Raw genomic sequence first — 12,333 nt, forward strand, 5'->3', positions numbered from 1 at the left:
GCTCAATAGCGCCCCCTACAAAATTTCGACGAAGCAGCCCTCGCAGTACGTTTCACATAGATTAACAAAATTTGGTAGGCACATGTATCACATGTGGACTTAAATAAAAGTCTCTTGGAGCCATGCCCTAAACCCAACCGGAAGTCAGCCATTTTGAATTTAGTCTGAATTTCTAGTGTCGTTTTTTCAATTTCCAGGCGCTCTACTTTAACGAACTCCTCCCAGGGAACTAATCAGATCAACTTAGAATTTGGTCAGAACAATCTAACGACCTTTGTGATTAAAAGTTACTCAAAGCTTGTTGTTTCGTGAAATGCCGTTGCCGTGGCGATGCATTCCTCGCCATGAAAAACAAAGGTGTTTTTGAGGGGCTAAAAATACTCAAAACAAAATCAAACTTGTCACACACATTTAAAATCCTGAATGTAGTTATCTGATGTGATTTTAATGCTTCAGAGTGGCAACTCGGCTCGATAGCGCCCCCTACAATATTTCGACGATGAAGCCCTCGCAGTACGTTTCACCTAGATGTATGAAATTAAGTAAGCAGGTGTATCACATGTAGACTTAAAAAAAAGTCTTTGGGGTCCATGCTCTAAACCCAACCGGAAGTCAGCCAATTTGAATTTTGTATGAATTTCTTGTGGTTTTATTTCCTTTTCCAGGTGCTGCACTACGAACTCCTCCTAGGGAAATAATCCGATCAGCTTAGAATTTGGTCAGAACAACCTAAAGACCTTAACGATTAAAAGTTACTCAAAGCTTGATGTTTCATCGGATAACATGGACTTGGTGTCGCGGCAATTTTACATGATTCGCCATCATCCATCAAGCTTTTGTAACTCAACCTTACTTTGTCAAAACTGCCCCAAACTTGACATGCTTGATTGCTGTCGTGATTGTAAGTCTTCTGCATGCCAATATTAACTCATAGTCATAGCGCCACCTACTGGCAACCACAGACGTAAACAGAATTCTATAATAACAGCGGCCCAAACAGGGTTTGTGGGCACACCATGAGAAAAAGACTTCTCTGATCTAAATATGTGCAAACTAAGATGCTTGGAGAACAAAAGTTAATCAACAGTGTTTTTCAAACCATGTCAGTGGGCATTAGTATAAATGATCTGTCTAGAGCTTCTACATGAGCATCAGGTTAAATGTTACAATGAATGCTTCACACTACAATCTAAAGTTACAGAAGAGCTTAAAATGAAAACAGTGTCAAACTAAAGTGTTCAAGTAAAAACAAATGACACTGCTGTTCTGCTAACTTTCATGTAAGTCCAAATACAATCAGTAGGACACTGCAGGGAGTTGAACTCCATCCCAGTAACCTGACAGTCTGTTATGTTACAAATACTGAAGCACATTCACGCACATTCATTTTCGTAATGATCTTAACAGGCTTACATTTATGATTGTATCGGAGGTACACTCAAAACATTTGAGGCTTAAGACCTGGCAACATGGTCTTGCTATGCTGCTGGTCGACGCAGGAAATATCATCTAACTTGTGCATGCAGTGTATGATGGTCACAGAAATGCATTGCCGCATCAACCAGAGTCCTGCCAGTACCCTCGACGTGTGTGACGTTGCGAGGGCCCGATCAATGCTGCTTGCAGCTTTAATTAACTATTTTAACTGTAACCACCACCATATCTGCAACAGGATAACAGACAAAATAGTGTAGGAATCATATAGTAGTCAGGAAGACTAATTAAAAAACTGAATTATGCTTACACAAATTCACCTATTTCTGCCATTGCACTCTCCTTCTACTGTTCATTGTCTGTTGTGTTTACCTACAATATTGAGATCAGTCATGACAACTGCAAACCCCTCATGGCTCACCCAGCCAAAACCATTAGCACATCAGGAGAGAGAGAGAAATGTGAACTATGAACACACTGGGCTTTTTCACACCATCCCATGGTTCCCTCTACGCCCCCAGAGTTTCTAAAAATGGCTTCCCATCCCCCTACACCCCCTCGCCCCGGGGTACACGCATTGTACATTTGTGCCAGAATGGGCTCTGCTGTATGTTTTCACTACTGGGACTAAATACGCAACAGCTCAGGCCAGACTTAGTGAAATACTATTGTATAGAAAACAGTGTGCATGCAAGTAGTTATAATAATAATACAAAAATGATTTATATTGCACTTTTCAAAACAAATGTTACAAAAAACCAAGATAGTGCAGGTGTCACTTCCTCGCATGTATTGCAAATGCTGAGAGTTAGAAACTTTTCTGTAGTCTGTTTTCTCCTGAGCTTTGTTGTGAAATAAAAACTGTAGACTGTTGTAGAAATGGTGGTACTCGACCAAATCTGAGGCTGCCCTCACACCTACAATTTTGTTTAGTTTGATCCAAATCCTGCAGCACCAGAATGAGATACATCGTTTCATTTTGCATCCAGTCTGTGGACATTCTTTAATTACAAAAACACTTTGAACATAGTATACAAATATTAAAAAGGAATCTTCAAGTCTTAATGCAATCAATGTGGATGTTTGTATCTGCTAGAGCATACAGTTGTAGAGGTCCCAATAAGTTGCCTGGGTCCAGACCGTCGAATCCACCCACTTCGCCGAGTTTGAGTGGACTGATTTGTCGGCCCTGCGCAGAATCGATCACCGGCGATTGCCGCACAATGCATACCGGTTAGATTTGTGTCCGACTTGATCCCGACTTGCTCTGACGTCATGAACACGTGGGCAGCGATAACCTCACGAGAGTGAGGCGGCCTCATTTTTCAGAGCCAGGCACAGCAGTTGCTCTCCACCGACTGCAGCCGCCTGCTCTCGTTCGCTTTCCAGGCGAGGCGCAGTTCATCTCGAACAAACCTATTGTAACATGAAACAGCGGTTTCACAATTAAATAGTAAAAGACCAATAAGCCCAGCGTCGGGACTAGCGATTAACCTATCAGTGCCAGGGGCGGGATTAACACTGTTTCAAGTCGTCGTAAAGCATTGTCAGTTATGTGCTGGAACCGAAGAGTAACAAAAACAACAATGGAGACTCTTACGGACGCCACTGACTCTAAATCAATTAAAAGTACTGAAATGCACTCTGCTTTGATGTCTGGCAAAAATGTATTGTTTGCCTCTCTCCTACTGCTACGAGATGCCGGTTTGAAACTCTGACACAGCTTATTTTTCCGTGGTGTTTTCGTTGACATATTACGGTCCCAGTTCTCTACTCTTCTCGAGCCTTCCTCCTTTGTGTCGGTAACCGTAACGTTAAGTTCTGACTGCCACCTTATGACCACACATTATGAATCTTCAACCCTTATAAGTAATATAAAACATTTACACAAATCCTCCCAGAATAGACACTGGGTCTATATGGGAGAATTACCCCGACATCTCTGCGTTGTTCAGTTAATGGCCTTTCTTGACTATTAAGAATTGTGAACTTGCAGACAGAGATTTGTAAGCACCAATCAAATCTTGAGAGTAAGCAATGACCGAATTTCTATCAAAAGAACTGTTTCAATCTCGCAAAAGGAAACAAATCTCTAGAATTGAGTGGCGGTAGAGCTTTCTTTGCTAGCTATGCAAAACTGGTTGATCTCCGATTTGGAAGTTTGTATGCCTTGCATGCAAACTCCAACTGAGATCAGAGCAAACCCCACTTAATTTTGCCTCAAGTAAAGTTTCAGCCTTTTAGAACCATCTTCAAAGTGGTCTGTCAGCCTTTTGATTTGTCTGAAAGACTTTGTGACTGTCAAATAGATACAAACTTGACAGCCACAGTATGTTATAGTTGTGCCCTGTTGAAACATGCTAGCTAAAAAAACGTTCGTAACGGCCTTTTCATTCATTCTCAAGTGCTTGTAATCTGTCAAAGGAAATTCCAATGACTGACATCAGAAAACTGTGCTGCACTTAACTGTGCTTGTTGTTTTATTCATCTTCCCTGGTCGTCTGACTAAGAATCCACAAAGAAATACTTCAACAGGAGAATCAGTCAAAACTGCAGTGGAGCTCAATATTCTTTAATCGGTTCTAACTACAGTTTTAACTACAGTGCAGAAATATGCATAATATTGTAGCCACCAGATGTAACGAGAGCAAGATCTCACTTCTGTGAAATAAGTACGACAGCAAGATTATTCGAGTAATGTTCTCACACGTCGTCAGAGTTTTGATGCTTCACTGTAAAGCTCTTTCAGAGTGTGAAGGTGTTTAAGCTCTGTTGAACTGAATAATAAACTGAGAGGGCTTATTGATTCACTGTAGGAGAAGCCAATGGGCCCGAACGTAAAATAGAGCACGGCATAGTCAGTAATACCATACAGCCGCTGTCTCAGCTTCATCTCTTCAGTCTGCTGCAATAGATATACTGTACAGTATGGCCTCGTTTGCAACACTCTAAATAGCGCTCTAACAGACGTTTTCAAACTCTGCCTCACTCAGCATTTAATCCCAAGTGAACTGTTCTATTTATTTTTTCTCTTCACGTGTTTTTTCATACCACCTGTCTTGAAGCTAGGAAAGAAGAGTTGTACCGATAAGGAAGGGAATTAACCAAATGAAAAAGGAATTCTGATGAAAGTGCAGTGTGACATTCATAATTACCACCAGACTTAACCAACCAGTTGGAATGCCTTCATACACGTCCAGGTCACAGTGGTGAGCTGGATACCAGCTTCAGCCAGCCATCCTGACAGCTGTACCAGCAACTTCAAACAGTTGGCTCAAACCAAACACAATGGTACATTCCACACTGGTGTTTGTGATGGTATGCACAGATTGCTAATTATGTCACAATTTTCAAGGGTACAAATTATTATTTATTACAGGAATCTAACAATGGCACATAATGCACCTTTAGTGTTCATCAAATGGAATTTAAAGAGGTGCTATTAATTTTCTATCAGTATATCCTTGATTGTGAATTGAAGCTTGTGAATGTAATACTGGAGGAACCAGGAAGAGTACGCTAGATTTAAAAATGTATCCAACTGAAAAAAACCTGCCCAGTGTTACCAACACTTTTCCGGTGAAAGTAGCTGGCAGCACTAGCTCCAAAGGTTGCTAAATCTAGCGGCCTCCCTCCAAAGCCACTCCCCCAAGAGTATCACTATGAACGCAAACATATCATAATCGACGTAAACAGCAACATGGCTATAGTTGGTACTCACAGCTGCCAAACTAGCTGCTTGTGGAAGACTACGGTGACGGGCAGAGTGCTCGCATGTAGAGATTATTGTCCTGCAACAGCCACAGATACCGCACTTCTTTTTTTATTTTGTCAGAACATTTGATCTATTAATTGCGGGGGGGTGTAAAGAGAATTTAAAAAAGTATAACAAACAAAAAAATATTCTAAAATACATTACCCACCCTAGTTTCAACAGAAGCAGAAACCAAATCATTGTCTTTCACAGAGTTTGAAAAGTTAACATAAGAAAGAAAAACTAGAAGGGTACTCAGAGAGCGCAGACCTCTGCCAAGGTAAATCCGCTCCAAATTGTAAAGGGGTTCTTGCTTGGCCCATGCTACAGCCTCCCATCAAGTTTCGTGAAAATTATAGTATGAACCCTTCTCATTTTCGACGCTCAGCTTTCGTCTTCTACCATCTGAACGCCAAAATGTCAACTTTGGCACAAAATATATCTCATAATCATAAAAGCAAATGACTGCAATCAGATTCAAATTTTTCCAACTTTGTAACAAGATGATACCATTACCAAGACCTTATAACATGGTTGTTTGGTATACATGATGTTCTGTGACTGTAGCCACTTCCTAATTATGCTCATAGTTGCATGTTTACAACTTCTTTGTTTATCTATTGAATTTTTGACAATCCTCCCTGCTTCTCTGGCTGGCTGCCTGCTACATTCATATCGATCGTCTCTCTTCTTGTGTCTTTTTCGAAGGGCGAGCGAGTTGTGAAGCTCCTCAGGGCAGCAACAGGGTTGGTGTAAACATATGCTGTGAGATACACATGTTGTTTTGAAATAGCTCCCAGTCCTCATGTTTCTCTTCTTGTCTGTAAATAAACTTTTGCTTTCTGCTCTGGTTTACATTCCGAGATGATAATGAAATAATTCCATATAGAACAATAGCTTTTTTCTTGACCTCGCCTCTGTCTTCTGCTTATCTTCTCTCCGGTCTCAGGAGATTCATCACACTTCAGCATTTCATCTGAAGCTGCTGAGCCATTGTTCAATGCAGCATACCTCCTAATGCAAAGGCATGTGCATTCTGTGGTGCTTTACAACCAACGTCTTTCCACTGAGCCTTGTTTTATGTCACTAATCTACCCACGTGTGAGGCCGTGCAAAGACAAAAATACACACTGCTTTTACATTGTGTTACACAGCAGAGATATGTCAATATATCGATATATTTTACTATGAGCAACTTGTCCTAACTATGTAATATCCAGTTAAATAACCTTGTTTTCCATATGCAGTAATGCATTGCATTTCAAGCTGTATAAATAAATAATGCTGATTTTGTTACTCATAACTCATTGTGATTTGTTTTTCAGCTTTGAGCCTCCTGGTTCTTTATCCACTGGGATGTCCTGTGACATGCAGGCTGTTTTTCAACCAATGGTTAGTGAGGTCACCCCTCCTTTTAGACATATACAGTGCTTACATCTTTTTGTCCAATTGGAGTAAAGCATGGTGCAGACTTTTAGTGTTGTTACATAAACACATGTCTGTAACTGCATGTACATAAATGGTCATACTACTGAAAACCACTCTGCTTCATTTCTGCTTTATTCTTCATAGAGCATAATGTATACAGCTTCGTTATTCCCCGCAGCACCTTAGGGTTTCTTAACAAATCAGATATACGATGATAGTCAAATCCCAAAACATTACATGTATCCTTGTGGAAAATCTGCAAGAATCAACAGAAATGCAGGAACGATAGATTTTTTTCTTACAGTTTTCTACATATTCTCATCAGCTAAGTCAAAACTCTGCCCGATGTCATTTCACTCTTCTTTTTTTTTAAACTGTTATAAAGCAACACATTGTCCCATTATTCAATCCCTTTCAGATCAACAAGGACTTGGAAGGTGAGGTCCAGTTTGCGTCAGCAGTGGGTCCCTTCTCTGTGCCCGTCAGATGCACCATAAAGAAATGTGATGTGAGTAGTGTGATGTAGTCAACCTAGAGAGAATTAGGGTTCCAAATGATTACCAATGTAATTTTCATGTCTTGCAATTTGCTCATGTTTTTTCTTCTTGCTATACATGTAAACAGCTATAGTTTGGGAGCGTATGAGTACAACATGGATTTTCTTGGCCCATATAGCTGTAGCTTTAGATTGCTGTAATCATAATGATATATGAAGAATAGGAGCAATAATTATTGAATTAATATGTAATCCCTGCATCGCGGATAACAACCGAGTAGCTCTTCTTTGCTGCTGCTTTTTGCTGTATGTCGATGTATCTTCTCTCTAGCTCGAGGTTGACAGCCAGTTCATTGACTTCGGTTCGCACGTGGTGGGTCAGACTATTTCATGGACTATCACCTTGACCAACAAGGGTGCACTGCCAACCCTCTTCAGCCTGGACACCTCCACCTGTCTCAGTCCAGAAACCAGCCACGTGCAGACGGCTTCCCAGGTCTCTGCCGACACCTGCCAGGTAAGACTGTAGATCCGGACCTCAAAGAGTTGCCGTTCCTTTGGTTGCCTGATGGAGCAAATTTACAGCTACAAATTAATTTAGAATTAGAGCATTTTACAGCGCACACGATGAATGTGTAGTCAATTGACATTACCCGGTCAAAAGACATTTGAATAAACTATCATGTATAAGAATCCGATGTGTGTGTTGTTGGCTGACAGGAGAAAAGCAGTCACAACACAACATCTGACGACCAGAGCAGCTCTGTTTCCATGGGCACCGGAGAACTCCAACCGAAGCAAGAGAGTCAGGAGCTCTCTGAGGCGTTGCAGCAAGAGCACCCAGGTAACGCTGTGATACATATGTACACATAATGCCAATTTTACCAACGCTACTGCCTAATTTTGGTACCATTTCTTTACTTTTTCCTGAACCCAAGTCCCCATCCTAAAAGAACCTTGCCCCCAGCAAAATATCTTTAAATGAAACTGCGTGGCAGTTTTCTTCTGCATTATGCTCTCTGGCAGTGTCATACAGCTGAATACTTTTCAAACACTTTTGATTGATAATATTTTGTAGCTATGCTGGTGTGTGATCATGTTAGCACATCGATGTAAGCATTTAGCTCAGGTAGAGCCTCACAGAGCAGCTAGCATGGCTGTGGAGTCCTCGTCTTGTTTCATAATACTTGTCAAAGTGTTGAAAAAAATCAATGCTGACTAAAAAGTGTGCAGTAGGATGTAGTGACCTTTTCAATATCAACCAACACCCACTATCTTTCCCTAGTCTTAGCAAAGTGTTTTGAGTTGACTAAACACAGCCTCTGAAATACAGGAAGTGAGGACTGACAAAATCTCCTCATTGTTGAGGATTTCTCTCATCTTTCTATTCCTGTTAGGACATTTGGTCCTGGTAAGAACAAAACCAAAAAAAGAAAAGCGCACGCCGAAAGCGAAGGGTTCACTTTGCTCTCACAGCTGATTCCTCTCATCAAAGAGAGGCATCTTCTCTTTAGTGTTCTCTCATATCAGAAGTCTTCATTGCTGCACTCAGCACTTTTCCCCACTGATGCTTTGATAAGCTGTTCAGTCTTTTGCCTCTGCTCTGCTGGTTTGGAAAAGACTGTGTATTTCTTCTGTTCGCCAATGTTGGGAGAGGCTGTCTGATGTAGGCCAAATGTTTAGACTGCTAACAATAGTTGATGTTGTCTTTTTCAAATGTACTTTTTATGTCACCGATATCTCTTGAACTAATGGCCAGATTACAGATTTATTTGACGTGCCCATTCATGCTCCGAAGCATAAGTGGTACTTTTATTTTCTCGTTCAAACTGTCAGGATTTTGATGATGAGATTTCCCTTAGTGCCACCTTGAGGCCAAATTTTGGCTTATGGAACAATTATTTCATTTGACCACTCAACTACACAACAGTAGAAATGACCTAAGATCAGGTGTGTGTGTGTGTGTGTGTGTGTGTGTGTGTGTGTGTGTGTGTGTGTGTGTGTGTGTGTCAGAGGCTACAGGTCCAGAAGTTATTCCCGAGACTTGTGTGTCCACCGATGTGCATGTCCAGATGGACCAGAGCCACTCAGACTCCGGTGACATAAGTCTAGGAAATGTAAGTATTTGGTCCTATTGTAAAATACTCAGTTACAGTAACAAAATTGATTTGGTGATCCCCTGACCTATCATCTACTAAAATTATTATTGCCCAAGAATTTAGTTCATGACCAAATCCCTGCAAAACTAATGACCACACTGGTGTGCCAATTTACAAATGGTCGCGTGCTAACATGCTAAAGTAAGAAGGTGTTCATGGTCAACTTAATACCTGCCAAAAATTAGCATGTTAGCATTCTTATTGTGAGCATGTTAGCAGACAAACTATTACTGTAGACGATTTTATGCCTCTCTGTCTTGTTTTCAGCATTGATGCTGTGTGTGCCTTGTGGCCCAGTGAAGTTCTGGAGTTGTTCAGGGTTCATTACGTCTCTCTGGTGGGGGGCTAATGGTGCAACACTTCTCCCTTTGCGCTTGTTCTGGCTGTGTTTGTGTGTTGCATGTCCCTCTGCTCGGTTATTGTCAATTTGACTGATACTTTCAAATTGTGCGTTCGGAGGCTTAAATGGCAGATTATCCATCAAACTATCACGGTCCCACAGTGTTGAGGCAGTTGCTGCACGAATGGCTCCCTCTCTTCTTCCCTCTGCTTTTGCAGCTGAGCAGACAATCCACACCGCTTTACGGTGTAGTTTGATTGCCCTTTTGATGCCATTGAAAGTTGCACTTGTGAGAGATTTCCGCTTCCCCTACATGGATAGAAATGGTTTTGTGTCGTGAAGTAAAACGGTTAAACTAAAGTGTGTCCTGTTTAGCATCAAAACAGAGAAAGCTCTTGAAGTTCACTGAAAATATGTAGAGGCCATGGTCTGACTTTGTGTTTCTTGGGAATGTCTGATATTCATCTATATCTGGTATATTTACTGGTATACTGGTCATTTTACTTTGTTTTGTAGAATTCTTTTAGAATGCACCAATTATTTTTATAAAATCCAATGTTTACTGGTCCTGTTTGATGTGCCCTCCCTCAGGTTAGAGAAGGGGAGATTGGACCTTTTGAAAGCCTCAAACTGGAAGTTGTTTTCACTCCAACCATTCCAGGAGAGGCCAAACTGGACTTCCACGTAAAATTCTCTGACTTAACCTGCAAACCAGTAAGACACAATATCATATCAGGGTAGTTGTTTTAAAAGTTTACAGCGCAATAAATTTCATATTAGCGTCATTTCATGCAAACCATTTGTGATTACAAACAAACAGATACCCATCCAGGTGAGGGGTGTCGCAGTCAGTGTCCCTGTATGTGTGGTTCAGCCCAGCATTGACCTGAAGATCTGCATGTTCGACCGCCTCTATCAAGACAGTATCATGGTCCAAAACAGGTTGGTCCCAGAACCTGAGATGGCTGACGGATTTGTCATATATGGAGACACCCTTGATACAGAAATGTTGTTGCACACCTGCACTGTGGTTCTTAGAAGTGTATTCATGTTTCATACGTTTTTTATTCTTTAAATCTTAAGTAAATAAGGATACAAAAAACAATTAACTGCCTCTCCCTTGTTAGCTAATTTTCTATGACTTACTAAACACCAACAATATGTGTAACTCAATGGAGAAAAGTCCCTCTGCCCTTATAATTGAACTAAACTAGTGTTCTATCCCTTGTTGATGTCCAATTGGTTTACACTTTAGAGTGAGCCACTTGCACAAATGTCTTGTTTAACGACCTTGTTTGAACAGGCAACGCAGCAAATTAAGAGACGCAAAATGTTATTTAATACCATATTAGTGTCACTATAAGTAATCGTCTGGTACTCTTGGAGACATTGGATCAAGGACAAACATAGTGTGCCAAGAAACTGTACAAAGCCTTATTTCAATTCCATTAGTTCTCAAGGTGATGTGCACGTTGCAATTAAAAACGCATTGGCATCGGTAATGTTAAAGGACCAGTCACACAGATTATGAGACCTGGGGGTAGCCCCTTTATTTTACAGGTTCCTTCTTTCCTAATCATTTCCTTTAAATTAATCAAAATCCCTTTTTTTAATTTTAGTATCTTGGACAAGCGTACTAATTTGGTACTGATTATAACAAAATGAAAAAGGTGCACTTGGTGAGTGCCACCTAATTTATTTGAATTTGTAAGAGTGAACCAGAAAGTTCTATAGTGGTTGCATAATAGAATCTTTGTTTAAAATCCAACTCAACAATTTTTTATGTTCAACTGTTCATATGAGTTATAAATCAGTTACTTTTGTGGAAGTTATTAGGAAGTCTTACTCCCTGCAAGGTTGCCCAAAGAAAGTTTTATCTTCGTAATCAGTATCAGTGTTTATGAGTTGTAGTCATGCTAAAGATGAGTTCATGTTCACCTGCATGAACGTTAACAGCAAGGACACAAGAAAAAGAGTCGCTGTCAGTTTGGGATGGGCTGTTTTTTCATGTACAATTTGAGCAGATGGTCCACAACTACAACGTGCGCACACCCACACACACACACACACACACACATGCCACGTACGATGGTTTCCCAAAGGAAACAGCACAGTATCCACCAATTGTTCATTTTCCCAGGACTAGTTTCATCTTTTACAGGCAATTTACTTAAATGAGACCAACACATTTTCCACCACAGGTGCACAGAGTCTCTACATGGCAGATTCAGACCTCTCTATTGTAGTCAGCCTCCAGGTACAATTTAGCATTTGTAGACAGACAGTTGGTGCATAGCCACATATTTTAAACCATTAGGGGAAACAAATACCAGAGCTAAGTTTCCATACGATACCTACCTCAACCACCCAACTGGGAAGTTGTGTTTATTTCAATGCCAGTGAACAATGTCATCATGACAATCATTATTGTTATCAATGGTTTGTCAGAGCAACATGAGGCATTTTAAAAAGACCTAATAGCTGTTGTATTATTTGTGGAAGCATCACAAATAAAGACTGTAATGTAGCAATGTGTGATGTGTGACTGCACATGCCAAACAAATGGATGATATTGGCATTGGTCACAAATCCAAGCTCATTAGAAGGAACAGAGGCCAAAAAATAACTGCAGACTTGTTAGGGCCCAAGCACCGACGTAGTCGGAGCGGAGGACCTATTGTTATTCTAATGTTTATTAGGGCCCGAGCACCGACGTAGTAGG

The 12,333-nt window shown here is 40.7% G+C and overlaps 1 protein-coding gene across 3 annotated transcripts in view; it reads left to right on the plus strand.

The window, feature by feature from the left end:
- The window catches only part of cfap74 (cilia and flagella associated protein 74), a 61,095-nt gene that overhangs the window by 17,118 nt on the left and 31,644 nt on the right, over positions 1–12,333 (plus strand). For all 3 annotated transcript variants that reach the window (XM_068733810.1, XM_068733812.1, XM_068733811.1), the window contains exons 15-21: positions 6,514–6,580; positions 7,035–7,124; positions 7,444–7,629; positions 7,833–7,956; positions 9,126–9,229; positions 10,203–10,325; positions 10,432–10,553. In XM_068733810.1, the coding sequence (XP_068589911.1) occupies positions 6,514–6,580; positions 7,035–7,124; positions 7,444–7,629; positions 7,833–7,956; positions 9,126–9,229; positions 10,203–10,325; positions 10,432–10,553 (816 nt within the window). The remainder of the gene's footprint in view (positions 1–6,513; positions 6,581–7,034; positions 7,125–7,443; positions 7,630–7,832; positions 7,957–9,125; positions 9,230–10,202; positions 10,326–10,431; positions 10,554–12,333) is intronic.

This window comes from Cebidichthys violaceus, unplaced genomic scaffold (genome assembly GCF_023349555.1).
Source record: "Cebidichthys violaceus isolate CVI_PGR_0920_01 unplaced genomic scaffold, fCebVio1.0.p SCAF_6, whole genome shotgun sequence".
Lineage (NCBI taxonomy): Eukaryota > Metazoa > Chordata > Actinopteri > Perciformes > Stichaeidae > Cebidichthys > Cebidichthys violaceus.